This window comes from Ambystoma mexicanum, chromosome 3p (assembly GCF_040938575.1).
Source record: "Ambystoma mexicanum isolate Mex_15411 chromosome 3p, UKY_AmexF1_1, whole genome shotgun sequence".
NCBI lineage: Eukaryota > Metazoa > Chordata > Amphibia > Caudata > Ambystomatidae > Ambystoma > Ambystoma mexicanum.
In genome coordinates, this window is record NC_090925.1 from 696486284 (window position 1) to 696508537 (window position 22254).

General features: G+C 45.6%; 1 protein-coding gene across 2 annotated transcripts in view; it reads right to left on the minus strand.

Moving 5' to 3' along the window:
• Window positions 1–1921: 1921 nt before the first annotated feature.
• The window catches only part of RAB24 (RAB24, member RAS oncogene family), a 427397-nt gene continuing 407064 nt past the window's right edge, over window positions 1922–22254 (minus strand). For both annotated transcript variants that reach the window (XM_069651501.1, XM_069651502.1), the window contains 2 exons: window positions 7225–7287; window positions 1922–2848 (listed from right to left, as the gene is read on the minus strand). In XM_069651501.1, coding sequence (XP_069507602.1) covers window positions 2784–2848; window positions 7225–7287 — 128 coding nt within the window. In that variant the 3' untranslated portion in view covers window positions 1922–2783. The remainder of the gene's footprint in view (window positions 2849–7224; window positions 7288–22254) is intronic.

Here is a 22254-nt window from a genome sequence, read left to right on the forward strand (position 1 = left end):
CCTCAGGCACATTTGATCACATGGACCACTCCTCTTATTCAGACCATCGCTGATCGTTTAATCAAAATCACTGATCCCAATGGGATCGTCTCCAACTTGTCTCACCAGTCCATCTCTGGAACTGTCATTTTTTATCCAACCTCTCTCCTTGTTGGCGTGCCACTAAGGTTCGATTTCATTTGCCCTGTACTATTCACTCTCTATACCTCCCTAAGACAACTGAGGTGTTGCTTAGGGTTATCATACCACATCTTTGTGGACAATGCACAAATCTTCTCCTTCCTTTCTTTTCTCCTGCTCTTCTCATCTTCTTGTGTCGGCCATCCGTCACTGGGTGGCACTTTGTAGTCTTAGGCTCAGCCCCTCCTAAACACAAGAAATCTACCTTCCTGCTTCCACACACCACCTCCTCACCTTCCTTCACCCATCTCATTTCTGCCCAACCTACTCTCCCCCTCACCTAATGAATGGAACATTGGGGTACTTTTTGACAGTGCCCTTAACCTCCACCACCTTGTTACTTCTAACTTAACTTCTGCTTGGATTAACCTGCTCAATACCACAAAAATAGACATCCTCCTCACTTAGAACTCTACCAAAACATTCACACAGACCATGATACACAGCTGTCTGGACTAATGTGCCAGTCTTTTATTTGACCTCCTCGATATGTTCTCTTCAGCGGATAAAGTACTCAACTTTGCTACACAGTCCTCTACAATCTTCCCAGCTTTTCTTACACCTCCCAAAACCACATTCATGCCGGATGGATTTCAATGAATTACAGTCCATCTTCACACTTCTTTTGCTCGTTTTCAAATCCTAGCAAGACCTTGCTCCCCCATACTTCGCTAACATCAGCTCCCGTTAATCGCCTCCCTGCACCATCCGCTCTAGTACACTTTCCAGTCTCTGCTCTCCAAGCAACAAGCACTTCCTCACGCTTTTGTTAGTTTTTCCTGCTTTCACCACTGAAACGCCCTTTTCTCTTGATCAAGAGTGAGCAACTTCCACTGACTTTCAAATTACTCATCGACCCAGGCTACCCGGTAACTAACCAGACTGTACATACTACTCTGTTTATAAGGAGTCCTTTTGAAACTAATGTCATATGTTGGTCCGGTCAATGGACTGGTGTCCTCCCCAAACATCTACTGGCCAGTTGATCATCCGTTGTCCAATTTACTTATGGCGCCGGACTTAGGATTGCCCAGTTGATGCTTGCAAGGACGGACGCTTTTGAAAGTGAAACACCTGTATTCTCTATAAAATAAATACTAACATTCCTTGCAATGGTTCACACTTTTAGAGCCTTGGTTAGGGCTAGCATGGCTTGACAAAATGCCTCTCAGTCAATAGAATATTTATTTGCAAGAACATAATATACAATGTAAGTATGTTCCTGCACCTGTCAAACATTTCAGCAGTGAATACCAGTGTGCTTATTTGATCAAATTTCAATCACTTTCCTCCATTTTACATTGTTTCACCTTTCTGAATGTTTTTCCCTTCAACCATTGACTTCTCACCATCATTTATTAATTCCTTCTCCATCCCCCAAGCCTGCCACTTACTTCTTACAATTCTGTCCGGCCTCTGTGTCTTCAATTTACTGGTGTAATAGGACTCAGCCGCTACAGGAGGGGCGTAGTTAGTGTAAACCTGAAGCTCGCCTATCCACTGTGGCAAACTTATCCTACTATGATTTGCAATCCCCTTTACTCAATTAATGATACTCCCTCAAGGATAGCGGGCTGAGTAAGCCCAGCTAGGATTCAAACCTACAATGTGCAGGCTGGCCCTTGCCCAAGGCTAGTGTTTAACTCTTGAGCTATCTTTCCAGAGCATGGCTATGTGCAAAGATCTAATTTGCAATGAAAAATTCAGATGTATACTAGGGTAAGAGCAACAAAACTGCTAATGACAGATACTTCGGGTTTTATTTGATTTCTGAAAATAAGAGATCTTGACACCATAATATATCAAACAGTTGCCTGTAGTGGGCTATTGTCGAAATAACCTTGCTGGCCCATAAAAGCAGCATGCCTTGCTCCCACACAGATGAGCGATGTCTGCCAGCGTGAGAACAGCACAAGCTCTAAACTGATGCCAGAATGAAAAGTCTTAAACCATGGCTGCCTTTTGGGTACAAAGACAAATACACAGCGAGGAAGCATGGCACAGAGCAGCCACCAGCAATGGCAGTATTACAATCATGGCCATGAACTACAATCTCCAAAGGCAGAAGCACACCACGACAAAAAAATAAGTTAAAACCCGCAAAGATCTTTTCCTTTAATACTTATCTCCTTGGATTGTAGTTGAAATAACCCATACACTGCCTTCCATCCAGTCACAAAATGTTTCATGCGACTGGAGCGAGTACACCTGAAAATGTCTTGAAGCAAATGAAAATGCACACAGAGACCACTCCAAGCATTTTCCAAGACAAGCACTTCATGACAGAATTGCAGCAAAGGTCACTGCGGTGAACACTGCCCCAGCGAGCTTCCGATTTCTGTGCTGGACACCAAGTCATGCTGCCACCATCCAGAGACAAGCAGTTGGGCTGTACTGTGCATGATGTACAGTCCCTTATTCCTGCTATGCTCCCACCTGCTACATTTACAGTTCAAGGGAGTGCAATGGAAACCAGTGCTCAGTTGGCAAGGTCCAGAGTACAAGGTATTCGTCTCAAACACAAATTACTCAGTTTTCTGCCTGCCAGGCAGTCCAGCCATTCCTTGTTGGCTCTGATGGGAATGCAGTTACATTCTTATGTGTTAGTGGTGACAGCAGGAATTAAGGTAGGTATCCTTCTTCTCCCTCAGGTCCACACCTCTTGACTCTGTAAACATAAAAGGTGAGAGTGATGTCAGGATAGGTTAGACGGCTTCATATTTGACTTTACTTCTATCAAGCCAATTGTCGATATTTCCTGCCGTCTACATTTGGGGGTGTTTCTTTGGGCCTTTTGTGAAATACAAATACAAATCTGTCAAGGCCAGGCAACAACATGATAACCAATGGCAGCGTGGATGAAGACTCTTTCGCCTCAAATTAATCAGACGCTGCCACACTGAGAAAGGTACTCAGTCCTCTCTGTGCCCCCCCCTCTGCCACTACAATCCCATCAAGCCTGCCGGGGCTTCCCAGTGGCTCACTGGAGCAGCAGCTTCTTTACAATATGGCGCCCCCTGCTGCCGGTACCGAACCGCAGCAACCCACTCCCATCTGAGGAGCTCCCGATTGGCCCAGCACTGTTTACATGCAGGAATCAGCCGGAGCCCAATGCCCTCCCCTAAGGTCCAAGCCTGTCTGGGCCTCTGCAGGAATGGACAGGCTACCCTGCACAACATACTCTACCAAAAGGTATGTGCAGCACCCACTTTCCTCCAGCCACCCATTTTGTACCTAAACTCTCATCTTCCTCTGTCAATCCCATTCCTCCTCTCCAAATGCGCTACCGCTCCGCTGACCACTCACGCCTCACTCCAACCATCAAGTGCATCAGCCTTCCACCCAGGCATATCCACATATCATGCTCAGGCACACTCAGAATCTACAGGCTCTCATCCCACTACTGATTGCATGCTCGCTCCTGCCTCATTCTGATACCGGGAACGAGCGCCTCTGTTTGCGCAGTATCATCCCCTCCCCTCCCCTCAAATATGCATCCCACCTACCCTGCCCAATCAGGTCTCCCACAACCATCATCCCCTCCCCTGCGCACTTAGCAACGCACGTTCTATAATTGCGCATGCAGCTGATGTCAGGGACCTCATCACTCATAACAACCATGACCTTGTTACCCTTACTGAAACATGGATTCATCCTGCTGCAGGGCCCATTCTCTCCATTAAACAAGGGCGACGGGGCATCCCTCATCCACAGGGAAACACTAACCATTAGACCACACTCCAGGGATGCCCTTCTAACCTGCAACATTCAGTGCGCTAAGCTCTCTCTATCCCCAACCATCACCATCCCCCCCTCCTGCCCCCTCCAAAACATTTGAAGACCATCTCCTACAGACCATAAGCACCAACATAAAACCAGCCTCCAGAATACTCCTCCTTGGAGACCTCAACCTGGGATTCAACAATCCCTCGGAAATGGAGGCCCTCTATCTTGCCAATTCCTTAGATTTCTTAGGATTCATACAGCGCATCACCAGCCCATCGCACTTACTAGGCCGAACTATGGACTGGCTCGCTGAACTCAACTGCAGCATCACTATCACCTCCAACACCCCATACCTTTGGACCGACCATCACATTATCGCTTTCAACATCCCTTTAGCCCGGCCACAGACTACCACCACCTCTTCACTGCCCTCAGCTCTCACACAATGTTCCTGCAACCTCACCAAGGAGTGTCCCCTCCCCCTGCCAACTGCAGATTGTACCCTCTCCCATCTCCCACCATCCTCCGTGGTTTTAGTTGACCTCTACAATGCTGCCATTTTATCAGGCATCGACACTATTGCCCCGCTTGAAACTCATAAAACCAAACCTATAGCTTGCAAAAATTCTTGGTTTACCCCATGTTTCAAACACTTTGAGCCAAGAAGTGCTCTGTTGAATCCGATTGGTGCAAATTTCCCTGCCGACGCTAACACAGCACACTTCCAGATCATCTCCAAAGAGTACAAGCAGGCCATCCATACAGCCAAAGACACAGCATTCTCAGACAGAATCACCCAATCCCAATAATGCAAACTCTTCACCATTTTGCGCAAGTTTCTAAACCTATATCACACCTACAGCAAAATTCACCAAAGATGATGCCTGGCGCCAACAAAATCAGAATGCCTTCATGAATAAAATCACCACTCTCCAGGATAAAACTTTAGAAGAAGCAAGACTTCATCCGCTCCGAATCATCCACTACTGACCTCTCCCTTATCTGCCCTCTGTTCTCCCCATCCAGCATCCTTCGTCACTGAAGCTGAAATCTCCAAGATCATTGCTGGTCTTAAACCCTCTCAATACCAAGGAAACACATGCCCTGCTCCCCTCATCAAGAAGTGCTCTGAAGTCCTCATGTCAATTATCACATCGATCATCAACTTCTCCTTCACCACAAGCTCAGTCCCGACCAACCTCAAAGAAGCTTGGATCTCGCCTCTCATTAAGAAAACATCCCCCAATCCCACCATCCCTACCAATTACAGGCCCTTCACCACTGTCACATTCCTACAAAAAATTCTGGACCGGGCTACCTACGACCAAATACAAACCTACCTTGAAAACAAGATCCTCAGCTCGCGCCAATCAGGTTTCTGCCCTGACCATGGCACAGAATCGGCATTCCTTGACCTAAAGACCTAAAAAAATAGTCAAATGGACGATATTCGCTACTCTGGAAACCTAGCCCTCCTACTACTACTTGACCCATCGGTCGCATTAGATCTTGTGAACCACCAAACACTCTGTCACCACCTCACCTTTGCCGCTATTGTCTCCCCTGAAGCAACAAAATGGGTTGCATCATACCTAGCTGACAGAACCGCTCACTTCTTTAGAGGAAATGCATCTGCCCATCTGACCCCAGTACCCTGTGGTGTCCCACAAGGATCCTGTGTCCCCTTCATCTTCTATAACATATATATTAAACCTCTCTGCAACCACCTCAGGATTTCCTACACGCATTATGCGGATGACATCCAGATCTTCCTTCCCTTCGCCAGCAACCATGACCACGAACCCTGGCACCTTAAACAAAGTATATGACACAATCCAGGCATGGATGGCCACCCACCAACTCTGCCTCAATGATAAGACAGAAATCCTCATTGTGGGCACCCCGCATGCCCACCTTCCGCGCCTTCACTTTAGATGTCTTCACCATCCCAGTCTTCTCCCAAGTTAAGACTTTGGGTGCTTTCTCCTGACTCCAGCCTCAACATGGCCCAACAGGTCAAAGCAATTGCCTTGTCAGCAGCCCATACCAATAAACTCATAAATGCCAGAAAAAACATTCCTCTCCACACAAGACCGCCTCACTATAGCTAGAGCAGTCATCGGTTCCCAAATGGACTATGATAACTTTCTCTTTGCTGGCACCTCCGAGCCCAAACAAACTCCAGACAATTCAAAACAATGCACACAGAAGATCTGAACATTGGATACCTGCAAGAGAACGGATCAACTTCAAAATGCTCTCTATTACCCACAGATGTCTCTCAAACTCTGCTTCATCCTACCTTTCACAGAGAATAATCAAGACCACTTCTACCAGACCTACAAGATCCAACCACAGCCACTGTATGGCCACACCATGCTTCAAAAGCACGGGGCTCCAGCTTCTCAGCCACCGCCTCTCATCACTGGAACCCTGCCGCTCCACCTGCATGCTGAAACATTCTACTGGCCATTCAGTAAACAACTAAAAATACTACTTTTCAATTGAGCCTCCTTCAACTTTATTGCTCCTGCCCCTCGCCCCGCCACCCATCTGTTGACATTACTGTAATCAGCGTCTTGATGCTCATGGTTTTTTTTGCATGCTTGTATAAATGTGATAAATCCTGTTCTAAAATATCAGACGGGAGAGCCAATATGCTTCTCAGAAAGACAGAACCATCCAACGCTCAAAGACTCCAGCAGTCTGTCAGCAAAATAACATGCAAATACACCCATATATTTTCATCATCACAAACTCTGGGTTTATGTGAAGGACTTATTTAAAACTGGCCTTAGTTGAGAAGTAATGCTTGTAGTGCTCCATGTCGCTGCACCTTCTAAGCTGTGGCTGATTAAGGAAGCCTGGCTGTGCCTGAAGATGAGGTATAGGACACGTCTCTCAGGCTAGCAGCAAGTCTCCCTCAATGAGTGACACATTTGCTTATTCCAGTTACCAAATTGTATGCCTTAGTTACTGCAGTAAGCAGTATTTCTACACAGTCAAGTGGGTTTCAATACAGTCTGGATAACCAAATTAACAAACCAACAAAAGTCAGCATCCATTTTGTAGAGCGACAGAAACTGGTTGGATGGCAAGTATTTCATAGCTGACCATAAATTCCACCAATAGGCCAATGGGAAAAGGTAAGCTTGAGTTCATGCTTGGATTTGCAGAATTTTCTTAGATGGACTCCACATAGGGTGGGTGACAAGATCTTCAGCCATTTCTTCAGATTGGCATGCCTAAAGACAAACAGGGCTGTAATTGGGGAACAAACACACAAATAGTTGGAAGAGGAGCTCTTGGAAGCCTCACCTGCAATCACATTGAAGGCAGTGAAGTTAACATAATCCTCAGCTATCTTCTGAAACAGTTCATCTGAAACAACAAAACCCAGTGGTCAGTGCTTTCTGCATACTTAACAGCTAATCTGTTGCAAAGGGAAGCTTAGGAAGCCTTCAGTATTATTCAGGGAGATGTACAGCATAACACATGGCAGGCATATAACAGAAGCAATGACATACAAAGAATGCAACAAAGGCATTCTCGCACAAAGTCCCAGAGTAAACCTAGAATGCATTTTACAAAAAAGACTGTCATCGATAAGTCACTCATGGTCTGTACCCATTCACATGGCAAAGTCTTTGTAGAGAAGCGTTAGGTAGATTCTTCTCAGGCAACATTTCAAGGGCTCAAATAGATCATTCTACCTGGCTTCTTAGTGTTTTACTCTGCCTTGATTTCTCGATCCATTCTACCACTTTTCTATTCAGGAACCCAAACACCCAGAAGGAGGGCACTGGTTTATAATGTACAGTAAACACAAAATGTTAGAGGTTTTTCAGAACCACTACTGCTGTCTGGTTCTGGGAAGCCAACTTAGTGGACCTGCAAAGCTTTCCACACCAAAGTCTAAACTTAATTCTGTCTTGGTAACACAGACAAGCAGTTAGGCGGAGACTTGAGATCAGGGGGTTGGTGCAAAGTACAAATAACACACAACAGTTTGACAAGCATTAGAATGTCCACATGGTTACGTGGCAAAATACTTCAACTTATTTAGCAACACATATGAATTGGGCAGACACTAAAAAGTAACTGAAGAAAAATGTACACATATAAAACACTGGTGATCCAATTGGAAACCAACCCCACATTAGAATTTGCACAGTTTCAGTATCAGCTCACACAATACACTGTAACAGTAACCTAAAGTGGAGGGAAAAGAGATTACAAATCTTACATAGGTCTTACACGTATAAACACAATAAAACAAAACTTCATCAGTCTAGTCTCTACACTAGAATCAATGTCGCCAAAGTTCAAGTAAAATAAACCTGATTCTTGTATACGTAAAGGATACTTTTAACAGCACTTTCAGCTGGCTTACAGAGAAAGGCCTCAATACAAGTGGTAGTCCTAGAGTCAGCTCAAGAGTAAAGGCAGATTTCCTTTGAAGTGAAGGGACCCCCACCAAAGATCAGGGCTAGGAAGATGCAGGCGGGGATGTTACACCCACAAAGGACAACAGGGACAATGGGGGCAAGAACAAGTATGCACATCAGCCTCTCAAACACCAAGTGAAAATTCACCAACCTCCAACCTGTTGGAGAAATCTGTCCTCACTGTTGCAGATTAAGCCCCTGTGCTGCACTTTTAGTATCAGATTTAGGTCTGGCTTAGTGGCGGTTGCGATATCCTATTCTGGGATCCGAGGATGAACCATTAGGCTTACCCGCTGGAAGCCAACAGAAAAGAAGTTTGCAGCAAGAACAGAGCCATCAGAAGGCAAAGGATATAGTCGAAATGTCAATACCAAGGCTCAGCAGACTCGAGGAGAAAGGACCGATGAACTCAGGCCACAGGAGATTTCATCTTTGGACAAAAAGGTGACAGCAGCAGAAGGTGGTGAAATTCTAGTTCCACTATGAGGTGCGACCATGCATTTTCCAGCACAGTGGCATATGAGATCTGTGCAGTCACCTCTCCAATTGGTGCAGGTCGGAGACAGACCCAGTGGCTCTTTTGAGTTCTAGGAGGTGTGGACAGCAGAGGACTACACAGCACCACTTATTGCCACAAGTCCAAGGGTCTCCTCTATTGCAGATGTAGATCTTAAGTGGGAGTGGATTCTGCTTGTCCAATGTTAATTTCAGCAGCAGTCTTCCTGCATCCCTCCGTGTTCTCTTCATCCATGTAGACTTGCCACAGGTGGTAGACTGAAGAATGGCTCCAGACGCATCTCAAATGTGTGGCTAATTTTAACCCCAGCGAACCAATGGAAGGACCTACAACTATCAAACAGGGGTTTAGATGGGTGTCCAATCCTGGATGGTGCAAGGGTGCAGGAGAGAGAGGTTGACATGGGGGTGACATTTTCCACACATTAGTCGGGGTCCCAGTCCCTTCTATTGCGTTCAGTGTGCTTCGCATCCCCACTGATTCGAGGGAGATTTTCTCCTTGACTCTGTTCTTTACTGTTGGGGGTCCTTGACCCTTCTCTGGCGGTCAGTGGTTTGGGGTTTTTCACTGACAAGAAAAAGCTTACCTCGGATGCACACTTTGTACAGTTCACCTCTCTTAATGTCAGGGTCCTCAACCCTTCTCTTATGCGTAGTGGGCTTATGCCTGCCACCACGATGAGGATGGTCTCCTACTGTCCTTATCTGGACTTGGTTGGGTCCTCGACCATTCCCTGGTGGTCAGTGGACTTATTGGTGCGTTAAGGATTTCAATCAGGCGATGTACACCTTAGTCTCAGCCCAGTATGCAGCGCGCAATTGAAATGCTTATGTGGGATAGATTAGATTCTATATTGAGATGATACACCACTCATATCACACACCGTTTTCAAATACCCCAAGTCACAATTGACCATGCACCAGGCTGGTTGATAAAATATAATATTTATTTATTTGAAAATTAAAAGAAATCATACAATTTTTAATATGGGGCAGCAATCACCAATGGGGTGATGAGAACAATAGGAATGTAAGCAATGCACTTCGTTTAACCTTCTATTGACACAACTAGAAAACACCAGGGAATAGGAGCACCTTTTGATTTTAGGTAAGATAGCACTGGAGTTAGAATTTCCCCCTGCAATGTTCCCACAACCCACAAATAATCCATTTTAAGGGGATAAACAGAATCAGCAGGTAATCAGGAATGACCGACAAGAAACAGAATTTAAATCCGACCTTCCCTCCCCAAATAAGAGAAAAACAGATTTCAAACCCTGGCAAAGCGAAAATGACACTCGGAAATGGCAGAACAAACAATGAATGTGTCTAAAACGCCTGAAACAAAAAATTCTTCACTGGAGCAACACTGGAAAGAAACTAGCAATGGATTGAGCAAAAGCTTACAATTCGAAATTGAATGGAAGATTAAAACAGTTTATAACCAAAATGACACGTTGTAAAATTAACACACTTTTGCAAATCCCGCCTGAATTTACCAAAACGGTTTTTAATAGAAACTGATGAAATATGGTGAATCGTGATGCGGATTTAGTGTTGCGGTGTAGCTATGGATCAGAGGTACAATATGAAAGTGAAATGAGGTCGCTGGAGTTTAGATGGATAAATGCAAGATGAAGACAGGAACAGAACGCTGGCGTAGGAAATCAGTGTCCTGTGTGTTGTCAGCGGCTCTTATTTATAATGCCAGGTGACATCATCAAAGTATATGACAGGGGCAGGCTTTACTACACACGCCCCTAACAATAGGATTGGGCAATGGTAGTAATCTCCGCCTTGCTCTCTGCTGGTTGGATTTCTAAGGGAATGTCAGATTTATGAGGTGAGGTTTACAATGTCCAGAAACTCCCACATTTACTTTACTGAAAATCAGATTTTGCCAAACGCATACAGTTATACACTTGCAATCTCTTGGCAAATTATACCCACGGGTTACTACATATGATGTGCAGCACAGATTAGTCCAAACCTCCAGTCACGACCTTGTTTCGACTTTGACACATTTTGGTAATTTTACTCATTAAAGATGTGGCCTAAAATTCCACAATTTTATACACAAATGCGAATTGTCCACAGGGATGTAAGTACAAACTCTTATATTTGCCACATTAATACTTTCCTTGGAATTGGTCATATTTCGTAACTTCTGTTCCCCTTGCGGCAATGAGTTCTACCAAGTTTTAAAAGATGGCCCACAGAATTAGATTAAAAACTGAGAATTTTTTAATTTCTGCTCATTGTTGCTACCGAAATAAGAGTCTTTAAAGTTTCTTTAAAACAGTCTCTGGCACCAACAAGCAGTCCCTTTGTTACTTGATCCTGTTTTTTTTCCCTTCCTTCAACTGCAAGCAGCTGTCAATTCCTTCCAGGCAAGGGGGTTTCCAGTCTTAATTAAGGTTTTATTGCCCTTTCACACTTGACAGGTGAGTGTCCCAGGACTGCTATTGTCCCAGCCTGGAGCACAGACGAATGTCTGATGAGCATCTGAACTCTCATTGTCCTAACCCATTCAAATTTTTTTAAACTGGCACTTCGCACCGATGTGTCCTGGATTTAGGTTGTATCTCCCTTCCTAGGAGGAGTTTCTCTACACAACAAAGCATCACAATGTGAGGCCCTATGGTCGGACTTCAAAAATGAACACCTTCAAACGAATACAGTCTCTCAACCTAAGAAACCTCCAAAGACCTAACATAAGTCCAAAAACATATACGATGACCTGATTAGACGGCTCAGACCCTGCATTCATAAAAGCCACACAACGGTAGAACTTTATTTATCCCACACACAAATATATGCCCTTAAGATGCTTGCTCAACCAACGGGAGGGAGGGGGGTGTCAGGGCCCAGCAACCCCAGAGGCAGACATCATTTTCCCCAGGGAAGTCTCAGCGGGCCCAAGTCGGGGCCCTTTGGACTCAGTCCTGGCGCCTGAGGCGCCAGGCTCATAGCGGACCCCAGTCCTGGCGCCTTAGGCGCCAGGCTCATAGAAGAGGATATGTGTTTAAGTGCTTGGGTGCACACTTACCTGATGCAGACCTTGCTGCTTTATCCAGGCCCTCTTGAGGCCTGAATGGGACTACTTAACCTGTAGGACTACTTCACCACCCGGGTGTGGTCGGGGAAGGATACATACCTGATTGGTGGAAGGATACATACCAGGAACTTCTTCCAAGGCTATTTAAACCCCACCCGAACAGCCACACATGCTTTGCGTTGTTCTGCACCTAGCAGCTGGACGCTCACCGTGTCAGCTCCTGCATCCTGACTTCAGCCACGCCTGCCAGCACCCTGGAACACCTGCAAGGGGAGAAAGGAAGAGAATAGGAGAAGAAAAGCCCTTACCTGCTAAATCTGCATCCCGGAGTCATTTCTCCAACGGCCCTAAAAAGGAAGACATCATTTTAAAGGCATTTCGTTTCGATCGCTGCATTTTACTCACCTTTGCAAGGCACTTCCATCTTCAGCAGCGATCTTCCGGATTCAGCTATGCCCCGGCGCCTAGAGGAAAAAAGACAAGAACAAAGGTGAGAGGGAGAAAAGGAATAAGGAAAGCTCAGTTTCCTTTTAAGTCTTACCTGTTGGATTATTCCCACGGCATTTTGGGTCCTGCCGCTTCCTGGCATCTCCGGACCCCGGCCCCTATGGGAAAAAAGACAAAGACATTGAATGAGCGAATGCAAAGACATTACCTGAGCGCTCATCCAGAACTGTTTCACTTCAGGTCGGCGCCATATCTCCGGCACTCCGAACCCCGACCCCTAAGGGGAAAAAGACATAAGCATTAGCGCTTGCTGCAATTAGACAACGAACATTATTATTAAGCTTGAACTTTTGAACAGAACTTTTACAGCGCCTTACCTGAACAGTCAAGCTTACCTGAACTCCCATCAATCCTCAATCCAGTGAAGTAACTGGGTTTCAACGTGCCCCTGCATCAGAAGCAGGATGGAGAGCTCATCCTTCCAAACCCTAAGGTGAGGCTTCACGGGGATTCGTGGAGGAGGTATCGTGGAGGGTTGGAAGGGAGTGGGAGGCTTGAGCATTGTTCCACAGTTGGTAATACTCCCTTTTCACGCACAGGAGGGTATCCAACGAGCCAGGAAAGCCAGAATAGAGGGGCCCTTCCTGTCCATCTTCAGAGTTCTGCGCCTTCGACGCCGCGCCTCCGTGGGAACCAGCTGAGCGTTACAGGGGGTGGGTGAGGGATACGTTTTGTTAAACGTTACAATCAAGGAATGGTGATACAAGTAAGAGATGTTTTTATGTAAACAAAAGAAACGAAATCCTATTCTTTTCATGTAACCAAGAACCTGTATTTACGTATCATGTAATGTGAATTTTCCTTTGTTTTTCTTTTTTTTCCCTTCTTTTTTGTTCAAAATTAATAAAACCATATATATATATATATATATATATATATATATATATATATACACACACACACACACACACACACACACACTTTTCCCCTTGTGCAGATCAATTCAAGGTAAGTACATTAGGATTTGACAGACCAGTGTTGGGAAACAAAGACTTTACCGTGGGTTACTACGCAATCACTTTTTGACAGTAAGGACAGTCTGGTCTTACGAAAGAAAGGCGTACCCGCAAGAAGAAATGTTACCGCAGTCAAACACACTTAGCACATGAATTAACACAAGAGAATAGGGGATAAAAATCATGGGCAATACTTTTGTCAAGGCAGCTAGAATCAGAGGACACTTTCTAAAATAGATAAAATTCAATAGGCCTGCGCCAGTGTCAAATTGGACAGGGCCCTGTTGTTGAGGATCACAAGGTTAGAACAGTTCACGATTCGAGATTGCCAGGAGTACTTGGATATTGTCAAAAGGGAAGCAAAAGTTATAAGAGGGAAGAAAGACCAGGACAAGCCTTGCGTGAGGAGAAAAGGGTTCACCCCAATTCCTCGAAGTTGGACACAGTACTTTATTCGTTTGAAGAAAAGCTGGTGCTACGGTAGTTGTTCCTGGTAGTTCCTGCAGACTCACGGTTCCTGGAGCTTCAGTCGTGGGGACAAGAAGGACTTCGTCTGGAGCGATCTGCACTTCCCAGGGATGAGGCCAGCAGCAGCTAAGCAACAGTGAATAAAAGGTGCGCTCCTTTAAAACAGGAGAGGCTCTTCAGATGGCTATCTAGACCACTACAACTGTGTGCAGCCATTTCGACCAAGAGGCGTGGAAGGTGAGCTGGTTGATCCCACCAGGCTCAAGGGAAGAAGACTCTGGACTGGATCTTCTCTTGTCCTTGAAGGGTAGATAGCTCAGGACTGCAGCAGGGCTTCACCGGGACTCAGGAGTTGCAGCAGCCGCCTTCTTCTCCGCTTCTCTTCGGTTCTTTGCAGTTCCAGGGGCGACTGACTTCCAGTCCAAGAGTCCTGCCTTTTATGCCAAAATCCCCCATTCACACAGCCTGGCTGTCAATCACTCAGCAGGGACAACCACCTCAGCCAATCGACACAAAGGACAACTTGGGTCTCCAAGGAGACCCTCTGCAGGGGGTGACTACACCCCTCCCTCACATTCAGCCCACCTAGACACCCAGACGCCAAAGGAGGGCTTCTGGACAGAAGCCCGCCAAAGGTCGGCGAACAAAGAAGGCAAACCTGGTTTGCCGTGCAAATTAAAACACAAGAAGGACTTTAACAAAAAGAAATGGTGATAAAACCCGACCGGAGCCAAAAATAAAAAGTATTTGGTCAAGCGGGTTTAAATTCGAGACCAATACAATAGCCTAAAACAGTACCACGTTTATATACTATAATCGGGGTAGAAAAGATAGGGTAGGTAACACTGCCACCAGCCAAGTCTTAGTGTTAAGGGAGCAAAACAAAGCTCCAAGAGGCGCAGACAAAAAGGAGTAGGAATTAACCCTTTCCAATACTCCATGTGAGATGGGGTGTATTGGGTCTACATAAAGTAAATGGCAACTTTACCTGTTTCTGGGGGACAGTAGTCAGCCCCAGAAAAATTGAGTCAGTGGGAAGTCTTAGAGACAACCCTGTGTCACTGCACTGAAAGTGCTGTGTAAAACACACACAAAACGTCGGGCTCATGGAGTGGTGTAGCTCCAGGGCCCAAGATCACACAAACAGTAGAAATACACATGGCAAAACACAGGTAAGAGTGGGAAAAAGGTTCACACTCTTACCAGGTGGAAAAAATAAACCCCAGAAATCCAGCAAAGCTGCTGAGGGACACACTAGGTAAGGGAAATTAGCCATAAATGAGAATTATCCCCAACACCACCTTTACAGGGTCGGCCTCTTGTCTCTTCATGAGAGCAGCCGCCACCAGCTCTATCGAAAAAGACTTCTCCTGAGCCAATTGACCCTTCTTGGGAAGTCCAGCCATCTCCTTCGACCCTGGCTTTTCTGGCCTCTTCCGCAGCTTAGCAAGGTTGGGCGACTTCCTCTTGGAGGAGCTAGATTGTTGTCTAGCAATGGAGGCAGCTGGTTATTGTTAGCCAAGATTGTATGCAGTACCCTTTGGTGCACTACAACAACCCTGACCTCCTGGCAAAGGAATCAAACATTTGGTATAAGTCTGTACTACACAGGTTGGTAGTGTGGTCGAGTAGCCAGGCTGATCTGAAATAGGGTCAAGGTGAGCTGTAGGGGAGTTACACAGAGATTAACAGTGACAAGTATTCAAACAAACTCTTACACACAAGGTTTCTTGATTAAACACTTATTAATTTATCAGTCAGTTAGAATAAGCCTTCTTCAGAAGGGAGCAATATAAAGCAACACACAAATACACTCCAAAAATATACACTCTTAGTTTTCTAAAATCAGCAAATATCCATTTGGGATGGCATAGAGGCACTACCTACAACCTCAGGTTGAACCACTTCAATATTTAGGGTGCTGTTGACGTTAATATATCACTGATGCATTTAGAATATCCTTGAGGAGTGTTCAAGAAAAAAAGTTCAGAATAAAACGAGTATTCACACAGTTCTCCTTAAGCAGGTAACTACTTTGAAAATAGCCCCCCAATGCAAAGTCAGTTAACCCTTTCCTGGAAGGAAGGCAAAACACATAAGCAAGGGAGAGAAGAGTCATTCAGGGAGCCAGGCCAGCCAATGTTAAGTTAGCAAAAGTCAAGGTGAATTGAAGCACTTCTTGCAGGTAAGTAGAAAGTCGTTCACAATGTTTAAAAAGTCTTTGTAGAATAGAAGAAATCAAAGTAGGGCCACAAGCTGATTAGGCTTGTGAGTTAGAGAAGTTGCAAGCAACTCTACAAGAGCAACTGAGACAAGTCTCCAATGAGGACAAGCAAGGCAGCACAGCAAGAGGTCAATTCTCTTTACAGTACCTTTAGGTTGAAGAAAAGTGCAGCAGGTGACTTCTGTTCCTGTACAGCTCTGCAGATCCTGGTGTTCCTGGGCCTCAGTCGTGGGGACAAGAAGGAGGACATCTGAGGAATCCTGCACTGTAATGGGACAGTCACCAACCACAACCGACAATCTTCAAACAAGTGGCACATCAGTGTTTCAGCTCCTCGCATCTACTGCAAATAGCAACACTGTGGTTTCTGGATGTCGAGGTGGGCTTTCCTTGCATCTGGGGTCCGGCACTCTTTTGAGGGTGCTCAAGCATGGTCAAACCTGCTTCCTGGGAGTCTGGAGGATCTTCCTGGAGCTCTTGGCCAGCTTAAAAGCAAGGCACACAATATGGTATTCCTCTCCCTGACTATTTGGTTCCAGAAACAACTACAGTGGAATTTCAACCAGATCTGAGAGGATGTCCAGGTGGCTTACTTTGGAGTTGATTGAGCCCACCAACTCAAAAGGGAGAAGTCGTCCTTGCAGGGGCTTCTCGGTCGATAAGAATTTGGAGTTTCAGCACAGCAGCAGGGCTTAACCAGTCAAACCAACGGTCCAGAAGTTGCAACAGGTGTCCTCTTTAAGTTTTTCTTCGGATTCCTTCGTCCAGTGGTTGACTGTCTTCCAAGCCAAAAAGCCTCGCCTTTTATGCAGGTTTCTCCCATTCATTCCAGCCTAGCTGTCAGTCACCCAGCAGGGTGGCGGTCCTTGCCGAACAGCCAGCTGGCCAATCACCTAAGAGTGCATTCCTGTCTCCTAGGAGATTACGCACAAGGAGTTTCAGGCACCTCGCTCGCTTCCTGCCCCCGCCAGACACCCTGGAGCCAGAGGCGGGATTCACTCGTGAATCCTGCCAAAGGCCAAATGAACAAAGAGACCAAACCTGGTTTGGCACGCAGAGTAAACCTCAAGAAGTTCCTTTGTACAAAGAAATGGCAAAAAAAGAAGACCGGGACATTTTGACAAAAATGGCACCCATGGGTGCTTTACCGTGGCTACAAGCGCAACCTGCGGTAAAAACACACAATGGTAGTAAAAAGTAAACCACTGCAACCAGCCATTTCTTGAGAAAAGGGTAACAAAATTGTTACTTGAGAAGATAGACAAAGGGGATACTAAGTAACCCCTCAAGCACCCTATTGTAAGATAGTGTGTGCTGGGTCTCAAAAGTTACAAATGTAAGTAAAGTCAATTTCACTTTACTGCTCTGGGAAACAGTAGTTTATTCCAGAGAAAGTATTTAAACCTAGGAGAAATCTGAAAGACTTCCCTGTGTCACTGCACTGAAGGTGATGTGTGACAATGTAAAAGATGGTGCCTATGGAGTTTGTCCAACTCCACAACCAGAAGAAACACAGAGATTAAAATCCCATTAAAATACATGAGAGAGTGGGAAAAAGGGTCTCACTCTCTCCAGGTTAAAAATTCAAGTCCTCAAAATCCAGCAAAGTTGCTGGGGGTCTCTAAGGAAGAGAGGAATTAGCACATTTCTGAGAATTCACCCTAACAGTTATGTTGAACGTGCCCTGCCCAACCTGGGACAAGCTTGCACGGCAACTCCGGTGGAGCAGGACTTGAGGAGCTTAGCCTTGTCTTGGGCCCCCATGGGTTGCGCGCCCTCAAAAGACTTAGAGGCTCGCTCCTCGGACCGGCCGGTCCTGGGTGAGGCATGATCCTGCTTGGATCACGGGGCAGAAGCCTTGGCGTTCAGCCACGCCACCAGTCTACTGTGATGATCCTTTGTTGTCTTCTTGGAGAAACCGGGGCAGATCTCGCATTCTCCTTCCTTGTGGTCCGGGTGAAGAGAGAGGCATTGGAGGTGCTTGTCCTCCACAAACACATTCCGTAGCCAGTCATGGTCGGAGGTGCGGAGTAGGCCTGATGGCCTTCTGGAAACTCAGAAGCAAACTTGCTGATCTTTGCCCTTGAGGGGTGTTGAAAAATGGATCCCAGCTGTCGGCAGATGGCGAGAAGAGCACATAGGCTGTTTTGGAACAAAAATAGCAACTTTATCTGTCCAAAAATGAAAAAACGAAGTAGCTCACAGAGCAAAACTCAAGGACTCCCAACACTGAAGCATGCAGTAAAAATCTGAAGATGGCTGCAAGAGGAGGGGCTTAGGGAGAGGACTGTCATTGGCTGGGGGCAGTATGTCCCAGATGACAGTGATTGGTGCAGAGGAACAAAACAGTTTGTAAGTGAAAGTGAAACTTTTCTTTTACCAAGGATTCACGGCCTGACGGGGAACATTCAAGAGCATGTAAATCCATGACAGACCATTCCCCAGTACCGACAATCCGATGGACATGTCAGTTTCTCCATGATAGATGAGCAAAAGCCAGTTTTGTGAAGCTGAAGGATTCATTGCACTGTAAAATGTACAGGCCAGATTCCAAAATTAAAAGCATAAAGTTTGGGGGTCCATAGAAATGAAGGCAAAGGTGCCAAAAAGAAATCTTTCCTAACTTTTCCATAAATGGTAAGCCCTTTTCTGAGCAAAGAGGCGATGTGTTTGTGGCCAGATGTTGGGGGCTAGAGCTATCTGGTTCCAATCCACATTCTGGCCAAAATGGGTCTTGGCAGATGTCACCATAGGCGGTCCATGACAGATTGAATTGTGCAGATCCTTACTATTGGTGGGCTCAGGGGCAAAGGTGGACTCCGGCAGCCATTCATTGTGTAGTCACAACCCCTTCAAAAAGGTGCATCCTGCTGAAGACCCGGGGACCGTTCTTGTAGCCGACCAGAATTTCCTTCAGCAACTGTCCTGGCAAAGTAAAGCCCTGCTACTTTGTCTGATCTCCTGAAGGCCTTCATCTGTGCTCCAATATCTGGACCGGTGGGAACAACCAGGCTCAACCCCTGCTTGAGTTTCATTCCATTGGAAGCCTTCGGAAGTGTACAGAGGCCACCCCGGCGACTGACCAGCTTCGACTTGGTACGCCGCTAACCCTCAATGACAGACAAGTAGCCTTCTCTGCAGTTCTAACTGTCCAGCACGAAGAGGGACCTTGCAGGGCCAGCTTCTTTATTTTAAACAACCTGACTGCAGTGTTAATCAGTCTCCCGGCAGCATCATTTTCTGAGAGGTCCTATGAGGTAATCAGCATCGTGGTGGTCCTTTCTTCATCATGCCAGGGTTGTCCAACTGTCCAGTACCTGGAACCATATCATCAGAGCATGGAACTACTAACTAGCCAGACCTAAATCACTTTGCTGAAAGTGACCTTTGGGTTAGGAAACATTTCTCTTTTGGCAACTTTCACTCCATTGTTTCTATGGACTCTGTTATGCAAGATTGTATGCAGTACCCTTTGGGAGACTACACCAACCTTGTCCTCCTGGCAATAGGTAACCCAACCTTTGGTACAAGTCTGTACTACACAGGTTCATAGTGTGGCTGAGCAGTCAGGCTCATCTCAATAGGGGTCAATGTGATCAGTAGGGTTTTTACACAGATTCACAGTGACACGTATTCAAATAAACTCTGACACTCAAGGTTTCTTGATTAAACACTTATTCATTTATTTACCAGTCAGTTGAATAAGCCTTCTTCAGAAGGGAGCAATATATAAGTAACAGAAAATACACTTCAAAAACACACACTCTTAGTTTCTCTAAATTAGCAAGTACCCATTTGGGATGGCACACAGATGGTTCCTACACCCTTAGGTGACTTAAATAATTAGGACACTGAGGAAATCAAAATATGCCTGGTACATTTAGAGGAATACTGAATTTGGTGTTAAAAAAAGGGTTTGAGAATAAAACAAAGGTTACACAAATATTCTGAAGCAGGTAAGTACTTTTGAACCCCCCAATGCAAAGTAAATTAATCTTTTCCTGGAGTAAAGGTAAAGCACAAATTCAGAGGTAAGAAGAGTCTTTCAGGGAGCCAGGCCAGACAATGTTAATTGAGCAAAAGTCTAGGTGAGCTGAAGCACTTCTTGCAGGTAAGTAAAAGTCTTGCACAATGTTTTAGAAGTCTTTGTAGAAAAAATAGAATAACTCTAGGGGCACAAGCTGGGAGCTAGCAAAGCTACACGACAAGAGGCAAGTCCTCTTAGTTTTACAGTACCTTTGGTTAGAAGAAATTGGTTCCAGCTGGCTTATGTTCCTGTGTAGGTCTGCAGCTCCTGTTGTTCCTGGGCCTCAGTCGTAGGGACAAGAGGGAGGATGTCTGTTGACAGCAATGGGCAAACTTCAGATCAGCGCACTTCGCGGTTTCAGCTCCTTGCGACTCTCGCAAATAGCACCACTGCAGTTCTCGGATCCCACTATGGACTTTCCTCGCATCTGGGGTCCAGCACTCTGTTGAGGTGGCTCAGGCTTGGTCAGTCCTGCTTCCTAGGAGTCTGGAGGATCTTCCTGGAGCTCGGGTCCGACTTAAAGACAATCACTCGATTCTGGTGTTCCTCTCCCTGGCACTTCGGTTCCTGCAGCAGCAATGGAAGTACAGCCAGCCCAGAGAGGATTTCCAGATGAGCTCATCTTGGGGTCGATTGGTCCCACCAACCCAAGGTGAGGAGTCATCCTTTGCAGGTCTTCTTTAGTCGAGGCAAATTTGGAGCTTCAGCACTGCAGCAGGGGTTCACTGGGCAAACCAACGTTGCAGGAGTTGCAGCAGGCGTCTCTCTTACAAGTTCTTCTTCGGAGTCCTTCGTCCAGTGGTCGACTGCCTTCCAAGCAGAAAGCCTTGCAGTTTTCTCCCATTCATTTGCAGCCTAGCTGTCAATCACACAGCAGGATGGCTGCCCTCCGGCCAATCACCCTTGGGTGCATTCCTGCAACCAAGGAGACTAAGCACAGGAGTTTTGGGCACCTCCCTCACTTCCTGCCCTGCTAGAAACGCTGGAGCCAGGGGCAGGCTTCACTCGTGAATCCTGCCAAAGACAAAACGAACAAAGGGACCAAAACTGGTTTGGCGCACAGAGTATATCTCAAGAACGACCTTTCCAACAAGAAATGACGAAAAAAGACGACCGGGCCATGTTGACGAAATTGGCACCCATGGGTGTCTTACTGAAGCTGCAATTGCAGCCCGCAGTAAAAACACACAATGGTAGGAAAAACGAAACCACTGTCACCGGCCATCAATTGTAGAAAGGGTAACATAAAAATGTTACACGAGAAACTAGACAAAGGGGATATTAAGTAATCCCATCAGCACCCTATTGTAAGATAAGTGTGTGCTGGGTGTAGAAAGTTACACAATGTAAGAAAAGTAAATTTCACTTCACTGCTCTTGGAAACAGTAGTTTCACCAAGAGAAGGTATTTAAACCTTTAGGAAATCTAAGAGACTTCTCTGTGTCACTGCACTGAAGGTGCTATATGTCACAATGTAAAGATGATGCCTATGGAGTTTGTCCCGACTCCAAAATCAAAAGAAACAGAGACCAAATCACAGAAAAATATACGAGAGAGTGGGAAAAAGGTCTCACTCTCTGCAGGTTAGAAATTAAAAGTCCTAAAGTCCAGCAAAAGAGCTGGGGGTCTCTAAGGTAAAAGGGAATTAGCACATTTCTGAGAATTCTCCCCTGACAGACTCCAATCTTTTTGCATTGTTTATTTTTAAACTGTTCTGACTTATTGATGGGAATTAAAGCCCTCAGGTTCAATTCCCCTGCCTTTTACTCATTTGTTATGGGGAAACGGATCAGTCCTGGGAAACTATGTTGCCTTTAAATTTTCTGCAACTTTATAACCTTGCACACATCATCTTACAATGCAGTGCAATGGGGATAATTTTATACACTTGGGATTTTTGGTTACTTTGATATGTGTCTAAAGTCAAGCAGGTGGCAGCAGATATATTGGTACAATTTATTCGCCATTTTTAGTGTGAACAATCGCGTTTTCCCAAGTATGGCTATTAAACGTGGCTAGTGACCTAAAATGACGATTTTCCCTTATTCTTTGGCCATGTTATAATTTGGCCTTCTCTCTGCCTTGCCAGGTCAGAAAATCCTATATAACATTGCTCTAAGGAGAAAGGAACTATCCTTCATATG